The sequence below is a fragment of the Balaenoptera acutorostrata genome, chromosome 13 (assembly GCF_949987535.1).
Source record: "Balaenoptera acutorostrata chromosome 13, mBalAcu1.1, whole genome shotgun sequence".
In the NCBI taxonomy this organism is placed as follows: Eukaryota; Metazoa; Chordata; class Mammalia; order Artiodactyla; family Balaenopteridae; genus Balaenoptera; species Balaenoptera acutorostrata.
Genome location: NC_080076.1, coordinates 45,065,538 through 45,085,006, shown reverse-complemented (window position 1 = coordinate 45,085,006; position 19,469 = coordinate 45,065,538). Strand labels below are relative to the sequence as shown.

Below are 19,469 nucleotides of genomic sequence, written 5' to 3'. Positions count from 1 at the left end.
CCATTCAATACACTAATCTAGAGATGATTATAAAATCTTTTATCTAGTAGTTTTCCATATGAAATCGGCTTAGTTGTTATTTACTGCATTTTCAAAGATTATTTTACAAACATTAATTGAAAAAAAAATCCATCTATTTTCTACTTATTCTTCAGGACTGACTTTATATACTTCCTCTGCCGCATTTTGACTCCCTGATTCCCCTAGTTGGACATAAATTCTTCCTTTCTGGAGTTCCCACATAACCTTATTTGTATGTCATTATTGTACTTCTACCTTGCATTATAGTTACTTGCATATATTTATATTCTTCACAGGGAACATCATAGAGCTTTGTCCACAGTGGAAGGAATAAATGAACAAAAGACTGACAGTATAAAACGTAATAACGCTCTGGGGATACCAAGAGAGTTCTTACATACTCATCCCTGTTGCTTGTGAAGAGATCACCCAGGAAACAATATTTGTGCATGTTTTCTGAGCTGGGGGCCAGAATTACACCAGTACTATCCCATTTGTGTAATGGGGCAAAGAATTTCTTAATAGTGAAGTCTTTATACAAAGAAACAAGGGTTCCTGCATACAAATTCTTGCTTTCACAGTCATTAAATAGGGGAAACATGGTCAACATGACAAAGACAACTAGCTTGCACACACAGTCAAAGGCTATTTGCAGGGTTTGTCATATTGGCAGTGGTCAGAGTAGTCTTTGAGAAAATCCATGTACAACTTACATTTTCAAGATTATGAGCATAAAATTCCTGAGTCAGAAATGACTCTGCTACTCCAGGGGTTCTAATACTTCTAAAATCAACCACTACTCATTTACTGAGCTCCACAGTGGGCAAACCATTGTGGGGAAACATCCCATTTCAGGCATTGTCTATTCTACACCAAGGGGATTATTTAAAACTATCCATAAATATATTATAAAACATCATCAATATAATAAAATATGTGATAGGTGCTATGTGAACAGTATAGATGGTAAAAATTCTAAGGATTTAGAAAAGATGTTGACCACCCTAGGGATGGTCTAGGGAGACTTGGATTACATTTTCTTATCAGACACATAGCCTCAAGGGCCTTTGGCTTTAAAGTTCTTTCTTTCCTTTTCTTTCTTTCCTAAGAGTTGGTTTAACGTGGCCAATCATGTTGGAAAATAAATGAATAAATTTAATATGGCGTCCAACCCCAGCTGGTTTTAATAGTCTGAATTGCTTTTAAGACAAACTTGTAAGAACAAGTAAAGAACTTCCTGCCAAACTATATGAATGCCATCTGGCCTGAAGTGAGATCTTGGTGGTGGTCTAAGTCCTTTCACAAGGAGAGTACAATGTACCACAACTATTCTGGCAGAGCTTGGAGGTCGGTGGGGGGGAGTTGCAGAAATCTCACTAGAAATGTTAAATGAGGAAAAGGACCAGAGATGACTGAATAGACAATATCTCTGGAGAGCCAGGAGCTTTCATGTATTTCAGAGAGTTTGCTATGGTGAAACCATATTAATAGTTGAGTAGAACACGAACTATGGAGTGAAATTAGTGGGACGGAATCAGAAAGAAAACAGAAGAATGCTGTCTGAGGATTGTATGTGACACCAGTACATAAATCAAAATTTGCCAATCTTTGAATGTTTGTTTAGCATACTATGAAGTTATTAAAATTACCATAGAGACTACCTAGTCACATGGAAATATGTTCATGAAATGCTAAAAATTTAAGAGATAAAGATATAAGTTCAGCTGTACAGAATGCAAAAGTGCAAGTGAAAAAGACTGGGAAGAGTTTGGACCCCAAAAGATGAGTTATTGTGTTGCATGATGGAGTAAAGGTAATTTTCTTTCATCCCCTTGTATTTCCTAAAATGTCCATAGCTTGATTATATTATTTTCGTAATTTAAAAACATAGTACCTTTATTCAAGAAATATTTCATGACTTCATGGTTTTTTCAAAGACATATTGTTTATTATCTCTACACTCAAGGAATGTTGAATCTAGTAAGGGGGTAAGACATAAAATCTTACCAGTAGTGTGCAATACATAAAATAGGAGAGCCATAGGAAGTCAGATGAAAAACATCACGTAGGACTGTCATGATCATGAAGGCTTAATGAAGGCAGTGAAGTTTGAACGCGAACTTGAAGGACAGGATTTTAATAGATTGTGTTGAGCATGAAATGGCATTCTCTGTGGAGAAATTGTGCAAGCAAGAGGGCAAAGATGGAAAAGCATAGCTGTTTTTGTGGAAAAACAAAGATTCACATTGCTCACTGAACAGAGTAGCAAAGAAAAATGTGACTTGAAAGTGAGGCTGAGGCCAGATTTTAATGTATCTTTGCCAGGCTAGATGTTGGATTTACTCATTTCATCTTAATAGCTGAATGTATATTTTACTTCAGGGTTTACAAGGTGCAAAGTGTTTTCACATTCTATTTTTTTTTTAAACATCTTTATTGGAGTATAATTGCATTACAATGGTGTGTTAGTTTCTGCTTTATAACAAAGTGAATCAACTATACATATACATATATCCCCGTATCTCCTCCCTCTTGCATCTCCCTCCCACCCTCCCTATCCCACCCCTCTAGGTGGTCACAAAGCACCAAGCTGATCTCCCTGTGTTATGCAGCTGCTTCCCACTAGCTATCTACTTTACACGTGGTAGTATACATAAGTGCATGCCACTCTCTCACTTCATCCCAGCTTACCCTAACCCCTCCCCATGTCCTCAAGTCCATTCTCTACATCTGCATCTTTATTCCTGTCCTGCCCCTAGGTTCTTCAGAACCCCCCCCCTTTTTTTTAGAATCCATATATATGTGTTAGCATACGGTATTTGTTTTACTCTTTCTGACTTACTTCACTCTGTATGAGAGACTCTAGGTCCATCCACCTCACTACAAATAACTCAATTTCGTTTCTTTTTACGGCTGAATAATATTCCATTGTATATATGTGCCACATCTTCTTTATCTGTTCATCTGTTGAGGGACACTTAGGTTGCTTCCATGTCCTGGTTATTGTAAATAGAGCTGCAATGAACATTGTGGTACAAGACTCTTTTTCAGTTATGGTTTTCTCAGGGTATATGCCCAGTAGTACGATTGCTGGGTCGTATGGTAGTTCTGTTTTTAGTTTTCTAAGGAACTTCCATACTGTTCTCCATAGTGGCTGTATCAATTTACATTCCCACCAACAGTGCAAGAGGGTTCCCTTTTCTCCACACCCTCTCCAGCATTTATTATTTGTAGATTTTTTCATGATGGCCATTCTGATTGGTGTGAGGTGATTCCTCATTGTAGTTTTGATTTGCATTTCTCCAATGATTAGTGATGTTGAGCAACCTTTGATGTGTTTGTTGGCCATCTGTATATCTTCTTTGGAGAAATGTCTGTTTAGGTCTTCTGCCCATTTTTGGATTGGGTTGTTTGTTTTTTTGTTATTGAGCTGCATGAGCTTCATGCAAATTTTGGAGATTAATCCTTCGCCAGTTGTTTCATTTGCAAATATTTTCTCCCATTCTGCGGGTTGTCCTTTTGTTTTCTTTAGGTTTTCCTTTGCTGTGCAAAAGCCTTTAAGTTTCATTAGGTCCCATTTGTTTATTTTTGTTCTTATTTCCATTTCTCTAGCAGGTGGGTCAACATGGATCTTGCTGTGATTTATGTCATATAGTGAACTGCCTATGTTCTCCTCTAAGAGTTTTATAGTGTCTGGCCTTACATTTAGGTATTTGACCGATTTTGAGTTTATTTTTGTGTATGGTATTAGGGAGTGTTCTAATTTCATTCTTTTACATGTAGCTGTCCAGTTTTCCCAGCACCATTTATTGAAGAGGCCGTCTTTCCTCCATTGTATATTCTTGCCTCCTTTATCAAAAATAAGTTGACCATATGTGAGTGGGTTTATCTCTGGGCTTTCTATCCTGTTCCATTGATCTATATTTCCGTTTTTGTGCCAGTACCATACTGTCTTGATTACTGTAGCTTTGTAGTATAATCTGAAGTCTGGGAGCCTGATTCCTCCAGCTCGGTTTTCCTTTCTCAAGATTGCTTTGGCTATTCGGGGTCTTTTGTGTTTCCATAGAAATTGTGAAATTTTTGTTCTAGTTCTGTGAAAAATGCCATTGGCAGTTTTTGTTTCTTTTTTATAAATTTATTTATTTATTTATTTTTGGCTGCGCTGGGTCTTCGTTGCTGTGTGCGGGCTTTCTCTAGTTGTGGAGAGCGGGGGCTACTCTTCGTTGCAGTGCACGGGCTTCTCATTGAGGTGGCTTGCGTTGTTGCAGAGCATGGACTCCTGGCATCCTGGCTTCAGTAGTTGTGGCACATGGGCTCAGTAGTTCTGGCTCGCAGGGTCTAGAGAGCAGACTCAGTAGTTGTGGTGCACAGGCTTAGTTGCTCTGCAGCATGTGGCATCTTCCCGGACCAGGGCTCGAACCCATGTTCCCTGCATTGGCAGGCAGATTTTTACCACTATGCCACCAGGGAAGCCATTGATGCCAACTGCAATGCCACTGATAGGGATTGCATTGAATCTGTAGATTGCTTTGGGTAGTATAGTCATTTTCACAATGTTGATTGCAATCTACGAACATGGTATATCTCTCCATCTGTTTGTATCATCTTTAATTTCTTTCATCAGTGCCTTATAGTTTTCTGCATACAGGTCTTTTGTCTCCTTAGGTAGGTTTATTCCTAGATATTTTATTCTTTTTGTTGCAGTGGTAAATGGGAGTGTTTCCTTAATTCTCTTTCAGATTTTTCATCATTAGTGTATAGGAATGCAAGAGATTTCTGTGCATTAGTTTTGTATCCTGCTACTTTACCAAATTCGTTGATTAGCTCTTGTAACATCTTTAGGATTCTCTATGTATAGTATCATGTCATCTGCAAACAGTGACAGCTTTACTTCTTCTTTTCTGATTTGGATTCCTTTTATTTCTTTTTCTTCTCTGATTGCTGTGGCTAAAACTTCCAAAACTATGTTGAATAATAGTGGTGAGAGTGGACAACCTTGTCTTGTTCCTGAACTTAGTGGAAATGGTTTCAGTTTTTCACCATTGAGAACGATGTTGGCTCTGGGTTTGTCATATATGGCTTTTATTATGTTGAGGTAAGTTCCCTCTATGCCTAGTTTCTGGAGGCTTTTTATCATAAATCGGTGTTGAATTTTGTCGAACGCTTTTTCTGCATCTATTGAGATGATCATATGGTTTTTCTACTTCAATTTGTTAATATGGTTTATCACATTGACTGATTTGCGTATATTGAAGAATCCTTGAATTCCTGGGATAAACCCCACTTGATCATGGTGTATGATCCTTTTAATGTGCTGTTGGATTCTGTTTGCTAGTATTTTGTTGAGGATTTTTGCATCTATGTTCATCAGTGATATTGGTCTGTAGTGTTCTTTCTTTGTGACATCTTTGTCTGGTCTTGGTATCAGGGTGATGGTGGCCTTGTAGAATGAGTTTGAGAGTGTTCCTCCCTCTGCTATGTTTTGGCAGAGTTTGAGAAGGATAGGTGTTAGCTCTTCACTAAATGTTTGATAGAATTTGCCTGTGAAGCCATCTGGTCCTGGGCCTTTGTTTGTTGGAAGATTTTTAATCACAGTCTCAATTTCAGTGCTTCTCATTGGTCTGTTTATATTTTCTATTTCTTCCTGGTTCAGTCTCAGAATGCTGTGCTTTTCTAAGAATTTGTCCATTTCTTCCAGGTTGTCCATTTTATCGGCATAGAGTTGCTTGTAGTAATCTCTCATGATCCTTTGTATTTCTGCGGTGTCAGTTGTTACTTCTCCTTTTTCATTTCTAATTCTATTGATTTGAGTCTTCTCCCATTTTTTCTTGATGAGTCTGGCTAATGGCTTATCAATTTTGTTTATCTTCTCAAAGAACTTTTAGTTTTATTGATCTTTGCTATTGATCTTTGCTATTGTATCCTTCATTTATTTTTCATTTATTTCTGATCTGATTTTTATGACTTCTTTCTTCTGCTAAGTTTGGGGCTTTTTTGTTCTTCTTTCTCTAATTGCTTTAGGTGTAAGGTTAGGTTGTTTATTTGCAATGTTTCTTGTTTCTTGAGGCAGGCTTGTATTGCTATAAACTTCCCTCTTAGAACTGCTTTTGCTGCATCCCATAGGTTTTGGGTCGTCGTGTTTTCATTGTCATTTGTGTGTAGGGTTTTTTTGATTTCCTCTTTGATTTCTTCAGTGATCTCTTGGTTATTTAGTAGTGTATTCTTTAGCCTCCGTTTGATTGTATTGTTTACAGATTTCTTCCTGTAATTGATATCTAGTCTCATAGCATTGTGGTCAGAAAAGATACTTGATACAATTTCAATTTTCTTAAATTTACCAAGGCTTGATTTTGTGACCCAAGATATGATCTATCCTGGAAAATGCTCCATGAGCACTTGAGAAGAAAGTGTATTCTTTTGTTTTTGGATGGAATGTCCTATATATATCAATTAAGTCCATCTTGTTTAATGTATCATTTAAAGCTTGTGCTTCCTTATTTAATTTCATTTTGGATGATCTGTCCATTGGTGCAAGTAGGGTGTTAAAGTCCCCTACTATGATTGTGTTGCTGTCGATTTCCCCTTTTATGGCTGTTAGCATTTACCTTATATATTGAGGTGCTCCTATGTTGGGTGCATAAATATTTACAAGTGTTATATCTTCTTCATGGATTGATCCCTTGATCATTATGTAGTGTCCTTCCTTGTCTCTTGTAATAGTCTTTATTTTAAAGTCTATTTTGTCTGATATGAGAATTGGTACTCCAGCTTTCTTTTGATTTCCATTTGCATGGAATATCTTTTTCCATGCCCTCACTTTCAGTCTGTATGTGTCCATAGGTCTGAAGTGGGTCTCTTGGAGAGAGCATATATACGGGTCTTGTTTTTGTATCCATTCAGCCAGTCTATGTCTTTTGGTTTTAGCATTTAATCCATTAACATTTAAGGTAATTACTGATGTGTATGTTCCTATTACCATTTTCTTCATTGTTTTGCATTTGTTACTGTAGGTCTTTTCCTTCTCTTGTATTTCTTGCCTAGAGAAGTTCCTTTAGCATTTGTTGTAAAGCTGGTTTGGTGGTGCTGAATTCTCTTAGCTTTTGCTTGTGTGCAAAGGTTTTAATTTCTCTGCTGAATCTGAATGAGATCCTTGCTGGGTAGAGTAATCTAGGTTGTAGATTTTTCCCTTTCATCACTTTCAATATGTCCTGCCACTCCCTTCTGGCTTGCAGAGTTTCTGCTGAAAGATCAGCTGTTAACCTTATGGGGATTCCCTTGTATGTTATTTGTTGTTTTCCCTTGCTGCTTTTAATAATTTTTTCTTTGTATTTAATTTTTGATAGTTTGATTAATATGTGTCTTGGTGTGTTTCTCCTTGGATTTCTCCTGTCCTGTATGGGACTCTCTGCACTTCCCAGACTTGAATGACTATTTCCTGTCCCATATTATGGAAGTTTTCAACTATAATCTCTTCAAATATTTTCTCAGTCCCTTTCTTTTTCTCTTCTTCTTCTGGGGCCCCTATAATTCGAATGTTGGTGCGTTTAATGTTGTCCCAGAAGTCTCTAAGACTGTCCTCAATTCTTATCATTCTTTTTTCTTTATTCTTCTCTGCAGTCGTTATTCCCACTATTTTATCTTCCAGGTCAGTTATCCGTTCTTCTGCCTCAGTTATTCTGCTATTGATTCCTTCTAGACAATTTTTTATTTCATTTATAGTGTTGTTCATCATTGTTTGTTTGCTCTTTAGTTTTTCTAGGTCCTTGTTAAACGTTTCTTGTATTTTCTCCATTCTATTTCCAAGATTTTGGATCATCTTTACTATCGTTACTCTGAATTCTTTTTCAGATAGACTGACTATTTCCTCTCCATTTGTTTGGTCTGGTGGGTTTTTACCTTGCTCCTTCACGTGCTCTGTGTTGCTCTGTCTTCTCATTTTGCTTAACTTACCGTGTTTGGGGTCTCCTTTTCGCAGGCTGCAGGTTCATAGTTCCCATTGTTTTTGGTGTCTGCCCCCAGTGGCTAAGGTTGTTTCGGTGGGTTGTGTAGGTTTCCTGGTGGAGGGGACTGGTGCCTGTGTTCTGGTGGATGAGGCTGGATCTTGTCTTTCTGGTGGGCAGGACTGCGTCCAGTGGTGTGTTTTTGGGGTGTCTGTGACCTTATTATGATTTTAGGCAGCCTCTCTGTTAATGGATGGGTTTGTGTTCCTGTCTTGCTAGTTGTTTGGCATAGGGTGTCCAGCACTGTAGCTTGCTGGTCGTTGAGTGGAGCTGGGTCTTAGCATTGAGATGGAGATCTCTGGGAGAGCTTTCACCATTTGTTATGATGTGGAGCCAGGAGGTCTCTGGTGGACCAATGTCCTGAACTCGGATCTCCCATGTCAGAGGCACAGGCCTGACACCCAGCCAGAACGCGAATACCCTGTCAGCCACACGGCTCAGTAGAAAAGGGAGAAAAATAGAAAGAAAGAAAGAAAAAAATAAAATAAAGTTATTGAAATAAAAAATAATTATTAAAAATTTTTAAAAATTTAAATAGTAATAAAAAAAGAAAAGGAAGAAGAGAGCAACCAAATCAAAAAACAAATCCACCAATGATAACAAGCGCTAAAAACTATAGTAAAAACAAAACAAACAAACAAAAACCAGACAGACAGAACCCTAGGAGAAATGGTAAAAGCAAAGCTATACAGACAAAATCACACAAAGAAGCATACACATACACACACACAAAGAGAGAAAAAGGAAAAAAAAAAATCTATATATAAAAAAAAGGAGGAAGAGAGCAGCCAAATGAATAAACAAATCTACCAATGATAATAAACTCTAAATACTAAATTAAGATAAACATAATACCAGAAACAAGTTAGATGCAGAAAGCAAACCCCAAGTCTACAGTTGCTCTCAAAGTCCACTACCTCAATTTTGGGATGATTCGTTGTGTATTCAGGTATTCCACAGATTCAGGGTACATCAATTTGATTGTGGGGATTTAATCTGCTGCTCCTGACGCTGCTGGGAGAGATTTCCCTTTCTCTTCTTTGTTGGCACAGCTCCTGGGGTTCAGCTTTGGATTTGGCCCTGCCTTTGAGTGTAGCTTGCCTGAGGGTGTCTTTTCCCCACCCAGACAGGACGGGGTTAAATTAGCAGCTGATTAGGGGGCTCTGGTTCACTGAGGCCAGGGGGAGGGAGGAGTACAGAATGCGGGGCGAGCGTTCGGGCAGCAGAGGCTGGCATGACGTTGCACCAGCCTGAGGCACACTGTGTGTTCTCCCGGGGAACCCTGGAAGTGGGATCCTGGGACCCTGGATCCCAAGACCCTGGAAGTGGTGGGCTGCACAGGCTCCCGGGAGGGGAGGTGTGGATAGTGACCTGTGTTTGCACACAGGCTTCATGGTGGCTGCAGCAGCAGCCTTAGCATCTCATGACCGTCTCTGGTGTCCCCGCTGATAGCCGTGGCTCGCTCCCATCTTGAGCTCGTTTAGGCGGTGCTCTGAATCCCCTCTCCTCATGCACCCTGAAACAATGGTCTCTTGCCTCTTCAGCAGTTCCAGGCTTTTTCCCAGACTCTCTCCCAGCTAGCTGTGGCACGCTAGCCCCCTTCAGGCTGTGTTCACGCAGCCAACCCCAGTCCTCTCCCTGGCATCTGACCTCCAAAGCCCGAGACTCAGCTCCCAGCCCCCGCCCGCCCCAGCGGGTGAGCAGACAAGCCTCTCGGGCTGGTGAGTGCTGGTCGGCACCGATCCTCTGTGTGGGAATCTCTCCGCTTTGCCCTCTGCACCCCTGTTGCTGCGCTCTCCTCCGTGGCTCCAAAGCTTCCCCCCTGCCCACTCGCCATCTCCACCAGTGAAGGGGCTTCATAGTGTGTGGGAACTTTTCCTCCTTCACAGCTCCCTCCCAGAGGTGCAGGTCCCATCCCTATTCTTTTGTCTCTGATTTTTCTTATTTCTTTTGCCCTACCCAGGTACGTGGGGAGTTTCTTGCCTTTTGGAAAGTCTGAGGTCTTCTGCCAGCATTCAGTAGGTGTTCTGTAGGAGTTGTTCCACATGTAGATGTATTTTTGATGTATTTGTGGCGAGGAAGGTGATCTCCACGTCTTACTCCTCCGCCATCTTGAAGGTCTTGTCTCCACATTCTTTACATGATTTTCCCAGTAATGTTTTGAAGATGAGATTATCACTCCATATACAGATGAAAAAACTGAAGTTGGAGAGACTAACTGATTCCCCAACGTCACAGAGTAAGTTCCTTCCCCTGCTTACTCTTCCCAGTGGTTCATTCAGAACAACAATATAGCATTTGCCATAATGCACCATCATTAATTGTTCACTTTCCCCTCCAACACATCCTATTTGCATTTGGAAAAAGCAGTCAATCCACCAGGAATTCCTATGAGACTTCAAATGTTTAAGAAATTTATTTTGTGAGCAGGAGAGTATGGTGGTTTGAGGTGGCCTAAGATTAAAGTCTTAGTTTGAATCCTTGCTCTGCTACCTATGAGCTGTGTAACTTTATCAAATAGTTTACCCTTTCTGAGCATGTGTCCTTACCTTTCACATACAACTAACATTTACTTTATAGAGCTGTTTAGAGGAAAAAATAAGAAAACATGTATAAAATGCCTAGTAGAGCGCCTGGCCCATAACAAACGTGAAGTTAGTGGAAGTGTTATGTTGTTTGTTATAATATTGCTGACATAACTTTGAATTCATAACTAAACCCTATTCCTTTATTCCTTTTCCCTAATTTAGTTCAATCAGTTCCCAAATGGCCCAGATTTGAGGGATTTGATGGGAAGCCAGGAGCCTGCCTTCTCTGTAAATGTAGGATGCCTTGGTCCTGCAGCCAAATGTTCACCTTCCCTCCTGCCTATTCCCATATGTCATTTTTTTGTATGTAGGGGATTTGGAAGGTCACAGAGGAAGAGTCCACTTAATAAGTGAAAAAATGGAAGGAGAGGTCACAATGAAGGATCACTTTGCCTGAAGTGATATAATTCCCCTGTGCCTGAATAGACAGTCTTAAATGTCAACTCACTGCAGCCATCTTGTTTTGTACATCTTCAGTGAGCTGAAAACACTAAGGTAATGCTGCTACTCCTGCTAGTGTTAAGAACTGACATTTACCAAGTCCTTAATATATGCTAGGCAACAGCCTGGAATAGAATGGAATAAGCCACTCAAGCTTCAATTTGTAGAAGACTTTTTCCTTAGTCCTATTCCATTGTGCTGCATTCTTGAAGCACATTATCAGGACTTATCTCTAGAACTGAACCCTGTGTTTTTACACCAAACCTATAGAGCCAGCCAATAACGCCATTAAGAAACCCCACCCAATATGTGGCCCATATTTAATGCTTGATGCAGAGCAGCACTTTACAGCTGTACAAATCAAACAGATTATTTGGATATTTTCTTCTTTTTTTTTTTTATAAATTTATTTATTTATTTTTGGCTGCATTGGGTCTTCGTTGCTGCGTGTGGGCTTTTCTCTAGTTGTGGTGAGCGGGGGCTACTCTGTTGCGGTGCACGGGCTTCTCATTGCGGTGGCTTCTCTTGTTGTGGAGCATAGGCTCTAGGCGTGTGGGCTTCAGTAGTTGTGGCACGCAGGCTCAGTAGTTGTGGCTTGAGGGCTCTAGAGTGCAGGATCAGTAGTCATGGTGCACGGGCTTAGTTGCTCTGTGGCACGTGGGATCTTCCCTGACCAGGGCTCGAACCCGTGTCCCCTTCATTGGCAGGTGGATTCTTAACCACTGTGCCACCAGGGAAGTCCTATTTTCTTCTTATATTGACCTTTCTGCTGCTTCTTATTGCCATTTTATTTTCCACCAAAGTTCCAAATCCTCTAGGTCAGGCGCTTCTAGAAAGTCAGGCTTGATCAGTCATGGTCTTCCTCCTACCTCATCTACGGGAACTCAGTCTGTTAAGATACCCAGCAGTGTGTATTAATTGGCTTTGGTATGCTTTACCAATCTTATTTTGGCTGGTTTGCTTGCTCATTTAAAAATATTTTAACCTAGAGAACCAGGTTTAATCAGAAGCCTGGCATTTACAGTGATGCCTTTTGGGATATGTTCAATAAACACTTGGTATTACAATGTTGATAATGATGCGTTTGTTAAGTGATGTAAGTGTCAAGCAGCTGGGAAAATAGAAATTTGGCCCTCACAGGGGAGAACAAACACAAGTACTAATTTTAAGACCACAGACACAGCCTAAGTAATTAAAAAATCTGGTCCTACACTCACTCCTCCAGGTTTAGCCAGTTTTAGTTTAGTTATGGACTTAAAATAGGTGGTCCCTTGGGATTAGGAAAAAGCCAAGTATATTTGCTTAACTGATCATGATAACTGGTCAGCACTAGAGCTTTTGGGGCTTCAGAGTATATGAAAGAAGTTCTGCAACAACTAGCCATTGGCTCAGGATAAGAAGCTACTATAGAGAAGGGTCTTTTCTGCTATGCTACACTAGCATGGAGAACTGAAGATTCAGTGGGCAAAAGAAACTCCATTTCTCTTGCTTCTGTAGAATACTACAGAGGGTCAAATGACCCTCTAATTATCAGTTTAATCATTAATAATGGAATATTTGGCTGGGAAGCATTAAATTCTTTCTAGCTTGCAGCCTCTTTACCTGGAAGCTTGCCCAAACCTGCAGCCACGTGCCTCAGTTACTCCTACTGTCTTCCATAACCCAGTCCTTTCCTTGCCCTGTACAGCTTCTTTTTCAGGTTTCTAAAAAGAAAATAAAATGGAACACTATATATTTATATAATTGCCCTAATTAAATATGTGATTCATTTATCCTAAGTGTGCAAGTATTGTTTAATGCGTATCATGCTTCTAACAATTTCTATAAATACTTGGTTATCAGATCTTGGATAAGTATGCCTTATTGCAACACTCTTACAGTGGAAAAACCAGATTCAATTCATGATTTTTAACTCACAACACTTTTCTCTGAAACATTCCATAATTTTTAACATTGTTCGCACTACATACATACTACATATTGCCAGGAAGCTAAATAAACTTGTAAAGTATATCTGCAGAATAAACATATTTATGCATTTACCTATTACAAACCTTCAAACAATTTAATGTGTAGATTTATACACATGCTTTGTAAGTCAGAATAGGAGAGACAGTTGAATTAGTACATAAAGTTTTTATTTCAAGTTTTCCCCTTCCAAGCAAGCTTCATTTACACATTCTAATACTGTACAAAATTTACATTCTCTGTGACTTATTTATTCACTTTTCACTTTCTAATAGTTTGTGCCTTTCTGAAATACAGAAAGCTTTACTTATAGTTCTCATAAATGCTTTTATTTATTTTGGCTAGAAATAAAAAATAAATGAACAACAAGTCCAAGGAAAGCAAATCCCCTTGTAGAAATGGTGACTTTCAGAAGAAATGGGGACCGTTGACGATAAAACGTTTTGAAGGAGACCTTGTATTCTTCATGACGTCAGATGGGATTTTCTCACAAAGTACTGTAACTTTTCTTTTTTTCTATATACTCATATGCGATCAAGGAAAAAAGAAATGAAAGTTGATTGCACTGGATATATATATATTTATATATATATTTTTACAACGGATCCTTTGGATCTGAACATACAAATAAATACAAAAACAACAAAGATTGCACTTTACTGTAGAAACGGCATTGGATTCTAGTACACCCATCCATCTGGACATGCTCCGCAGTGAAAACTTATCACCAAGGCATTTTTAATCTGTGGCTTCCCTGTGCGGTTGTTTTTGAAAGACACACTTGTTGAGGGATTCAACAACATCTCTGGGTGATTCACAAAATATTTTAGGCTTTGATTTATTCCTAACTATTGTTGTGCCAGCTCTGAAGAGCTTGAAAAGCAAATCCGCGTTCCTGCTAGCTTTTCTCTTTTGATGGGCCGTATTGACACTGTCTCATGCTCTCCTGACCTTCTGTTCCTAAATTCCTCATGCTTCTCAAGACAGCTAGCTATTGCTCGCTTAACTGAGCCCAGGCATCTCTGGTGACAACAAAGAAATGTGATGAGTTGGGGGGAAGAAGGAGGGTCCGTCATGGGCTTCTCTAGAGCCACATCTAGAGCTTTTTTTAGAGCCGAAGGTGAGGAAGAGGGGGAGGTATTTTGTGGACAGAGAGAAAAGGGGACAGTTCTTAAGAGAAATCTGTCTTTTCGTCCCTGAATTTCCGAAAGCAATCTCTCAGTTTTCATTAGGCGTTAAGTTTGGGTCAGATGTGCTATTTACAGAATATTCAATATTGCATGACTGTCTTTGTCAGTCCTATATTTTTGAAGAAAGACCAGGTGTATTCACGATTTATATGCTGCTCCAAAAGAGAAAGCGTGAGCCTCTATAAACTGAATAGTGATACAGCGTATTTTGTCTTAATGTTTCTGATAAAATGGAGGACACAGAAATTGTGACTCTGGCTAGCCTGGAACCTACAGGGCAGAAAGCAATTGCTACAAGAGCCAATATCTTTCTCTTCTACATTCCCACGAGGTGCTGTAAGGGGCAGAAGGTATATGAAATGAAGTTATATGGAAACAAAAATGTTCCTCTTTAATCTTATATGATTTTCTATAACTGTGTTGCCTACGGAATCTGTGAAGTAGCCACAGGTTAGGAATATAGAATCAAGTGGCAATTTCTGTAATGTGGTGTGAGTATTTTGATGGGTCAAATTTTGAATCATTCATGAACACAATATCCCCAAAACTTCAACATAGATCACATGCAGGTAGACTACAATGCACAATACTGATCTTAGGTCTCTCTGGGGGGCACTCTCCTGTATTTTATCTTTCTCCTTTTGAAAGTTGAGATCCATGTGAGGAGTTTTTGTAAAGCTGGGACAAGTTAAAACCAGTCTGAAATGGAAGAGTCTGTCACCACAGGAAGTTCGGTGTAATCCGAGTTACAGACAGCGTACCTGTTCAAGAATAGGTCTTTTCCTTTTGTAGCTTCTTGTAAATCATCAGAAACCAAGAATGGGGTTTCGGCAGTTGTACCATTAGGATGTATTGTTCCTATTGTAATAGGGATGTCACCCGTCATTGCTTCCTAGAATGTGATACTGTTCATTCCAGGGTTTCCTGGTGTTATTTGTTGTAAGGTACACAGGCAGGCAGGATAACTGTTGCACAGGCTGGGCCTGCCAGGGGTTCTGCTACGTCTCCTTCAAGTTCTGTCCAGCTGCCTTTTTCTGGACAATAGCATATTGTAGATGACTTGTAGGCTCCCTGGAATGGCAGAGCAGAGAGCCTTTAGAGAATTGCCACAGCAAGCTTATTTATCACATTTACATTAGGAAGACAATATTTTTTCTCTGCTCTTGCTAAAAAATTCCAAATGAAAGCAATGGATTTTAAACCATTGTACTCTAAGGAAAAATTTGGGATTGGCAAGATTTCAAAATCTGGGTTTTTGTATGTGTGTGTGACTAATAATAAAAGTCAAGCACCTACAACACCCTAGATGATTTATAAATCCCTTATGATAACTTACCTCAAGTTGGAAATTATCCCTCTGGTTTAAGTTTAAAAAAAAGAAAAATTTATCTTAAATATTCAAATAAAAGAAGTAAATTGGATTTTAGATTGTCACCTCACTTTTCCATTTTTATCTTACTACTATAGAGAATCAGAGATGGGGTTCAAAACCAGTTTAAAATAAACTGGAAATGAAGACGTGCCAACTTCTTCACACACTGACTTATTTATTTTGAAAAGGCCACATGAGAAATAAAAAATGTCTTTAATCTTGTTTCCTTTGTCAACCTCTGAGGCTAGTGCTTGTATAATATGTCCCTTCCTAAACCAAAGCAGCTTTGTTTTTACCATAGGCAAGAAACAAACAAAAATTCCAACCAACATAATCGTTTTCTGAAAGTGTATTCCTGGTGTCTGATTCCAAACATACATACTCTTGCAGCTATCAATTTCCACTAGCGAAAGAGCACATGTACCAATATCTAGTGATATATGTCAATACACATTCACTTCCATATAACTAATAGCTTTTTTAAAGCTCCTCCAAACTTTATATAACAACCTTGTTGGATGCAAAAGAAATAAAACTAATTAATATTATTAAAATCCCAAATTAATCTTATAAAACCAACACATATAAATAGGAAAATATAGGAACGGTCATCATTTAAAAAGTGACTGTGTAGACCATTAGACCCTATGTGTCTTCTGATGTGATGTTATTTGAATTACACAGCCACCTCCTTACGTGTTCTTGCTAAAATAAATAAATAAATAAATAGATAGACAAATAAATAAATAGATAAATAAATAAATGGTACATAAATAACCAAAAAATTTAAAACAGAGAAAAGCTGAACTTAAGTCCTTATCTCTAGCTTCCAGTCTATAGGAAATAGGGAGACAGAGGACTATTTTTAAATGACAACATAGGAAATCATTAGGCAATTCGAGAGTATCAGATATTCTATAAGGTAACTGACCTTGCTTTTTCAACATGACAATGGCATGGGACAGGAAGAAGGGCAGTAGTAATTCTCCAGATTGTAAGAGATGTATGAGATATAATAACCAAATACAAGTGAGACTTTTTGGATCCTGATTTGAACATACCAATTTGAAAAATACACTTTTATTCAAGTCAATGGGATAAACTTGAAAATGGATTGCATATAAAGGAATTATTGTTAATTTTATTGAGTGTGATAATGATAGTGTGTTTACATAAGCAAGTGATTTTTTTTTAGAGGAATACTGGAGCATTTAGGGTGAAATAACATGTCTAGAATTTGCTTCAAATTGCTTCAACCAAAATTTTTTAAAGGGAGGATAGATGAAGTAAGTACTGCAAAGCACTGATGGATGTCAAAGTTGGATGGTGCGTTAACAAGGGCCCATTGAATCCTCAGTTTTTGTGTATGTTTAGAAATTTTCATCATAAAGAGAGGGGAAAGTGGAAAGCAATGGCAAATTACATAATCCTAAATAGAATTTGTGGGTAACTGAACAATGAATTTCCATTTTTTATGCTTAGCTGGTCAGAAACTTTTCAGACTCTCCCAGTCAAACAGTTTTAATAGAACATTTGTAAAAACCACTTCAGTCTGACTTTTAGTTGGAAAGCATGGGGGTGGGAGGGAAGCAGAGACCTACCTCACTTTGCAATACAATTGACCAGATAGCAAGACAGCTCTACAGCGACCACACTGATTCTATTTTATGGCTTAAAGCAATTTACTGCGTGCATATAAACATGTTACTCTTAAAAGGTACTTGTGTGGGTGGTAACACATTTGGAGAGAAGCAAAAAGGAAGCACAAATAAAAAGGAAGAGGAGGTAGATATGGACACATACCATACTCCAGCTGTAGCCTCCCACAAGGTAGATGCTGTCATCTAGCACTGCACAGCCAGGACCACTGCGACCCTCCAAAATGGGAGTCTGGAGAATATTCCACTGGTCACCTTTTGGGTCATAGCATTCCACGAGCATCACATCGAGGTGGGAGAAACCTAAGTGACATAGCAAAATGGAATCACCAAAGAATAAACTCTCAGGGTCCCAGTTTAAGGCTGGGGCTTCTTTTTGCAAAAGGACTAGGGCTAAGAAGTAGATGATTGTGTCTTTGAAGACACATGGATAAGCTGACTGGTGAAATTGGGAGACATGTCAGAAAGACCTAAGAAACAAACAGACAAACAAACAACCCTCGCCCCCCTCCACCTCGCCACCGAAACTCCAACCCTGGATGCTTTGGATTACTTTAAAGCAAAAATGCCTGGCTAGATGTCATTGGTAAAAGCTGATTTACCTTGGAGTATCAGTAAAGGTTTACTTAAACCTTATTAAAAAAGGTTTAAAATAGTAATAGCTAAAGCAAGCATTTTATAGACTGCTTACAATAAGCTGGTTGTTTTCTAAGTGCTTTGTATAAAGGAGCTCATTTAACCCCCTCAAGCACCCTATAGATAGCATTATGTTCATTTTATAGAGGAGAAACTGAGGAACAGAGGGAGTTAATGACCTGAGTTAGTCATACAGCCATTAGATAGGCTGAGATTTGAATCTGGGTGAACAGGCTTCAAAGGTCACACTTTTACAGACTAAGCTTTATTGCTTTTCTTAAGTGAATACTCACTTAAGTGAATATTCAAATATTCATTTGAGTTCTCTCAAAATCTTTTACTTTTTTCTTTTTACAGTCTGATTATATGTATAAACAGCTGTGATGATGTGAATGGTTTCCAGTACCTACTAAGGATCAAGGTTTAGAGCAGGGGGCTATCTTCCGCTGAAAGACTTTTCCCACTTTTGATAAAATTTCTCAGTGGCTGGAGCAGTTACTAGGTTGCAGAGAACAGCTCATTTCCCCAGACTCCACCGAAGCCCTGTCTTTCATTTAGGGAGTGAAAAATCCTTAATGGGAGCTTCAGGGTCACCGAGCAGACCAAACCTTTAAGGATTTTTTTTTTTTAATGGTTAAACACATGCTATGGATGTTTGCTAGCTGACATATGGTAAATTAGTCAACATACTGGTGTCTTCAAAGTAACTAAAGAGATAGACCAAAAATCAGAAAAATTTTCACTCTTGAAGTGGTGGACAGACTATTTCAGGCCACTGACTTTTTACGTAAAATAAATCACATAAGGGAGGAACACATTTGGGATAAATCACATTTGGGAGCAAGAGAGCAATGTGCTTACTGCGACCCTATGATGCAATCCTTTCCTTTAACATTAAGAGTTTGATGATAATTGTTGAAGCGTTTATATGAAATGGGGATTTGGGCAAGTTTCCCTATCTATCTATGAGGATATGTGTGCCTTCTCTGTACCGAGTACATACGTTGACTATAACCCTCACAATTACCAAGGAAAGGGTAATTACCCCTTTCTTACAGACATGAGGTAAATGTCTAGAGTAAGATCACACAACTCTAAGTACATAACTGGGATTCAGACCCAGGCTTAGATGCAAAATCCATACTCTTTCCTCCTTTCACAATGTCTTCCTGAGCTAACCTAATTCTGATGTGCATGTGCTATTTTTCATTTAGGTTGTCATTACCCAAGCCTTTTCTGTTCAAGTATAACCTTAAATACTAAAAGTTCCTAAAATATTAGGCATTCTTGTGCAAAAGAAATTAGTAGGAGTCATATTTTAATGCAGAAAGCTACAAAGTTAATATAAAATATGTTGATGTAAAGGAATGAATGGTGTATGGATTGAAATGAAAGAGCACCAGTGAGGGCAAAAAAGAATGAAAAGGGAAGAGTTTGAAGCAGTAAAGATAAATTCGCTTCCACTGAGGAGATCTCTAAGGTGAGAAGCAGATCTAGACCAGAATATTGACATTTCTGATTGAATATGAACTTGGAAATACTTACTTAAAAATTACACTTGTCCAGTATTTATTACATTTAGTGATAATATGTAT

General features: G+C 38.7%; 1 protein-coding gene across 1 annotated transcript in view; it reads right to left on the bottom strand.

Moving 5' to 3' along the window:
* Nucleotides 1-13,207: 13,207 nt before the first annotated feature.
* Nucleotides 13,208-19,469, bottom strand: part of KLHL14 (kelch like family member 14) — a 101,354-nt gene continuing 95,092 nt past the window's right edge. The window contains exons 8-9 of the mRNA XM_007167052.3: nucleotides 17,384-17,541; nucleotides 13,208-15,279 (exon numbers count right to left, since the gene is read on the bottom strand). Of these exons, the coding sequence (XP_007167114.2) occupies nucleotides 15,139-15,279; nucleotides 17,384-17,541 (299 nt within the window). The 3' untranslated portion in view covers nucleotides 13,208-15,138. The remainder of the gene's footprint in view (nucleotides 15,280-17,383; nucleotides 17,542-19,469) is intronic.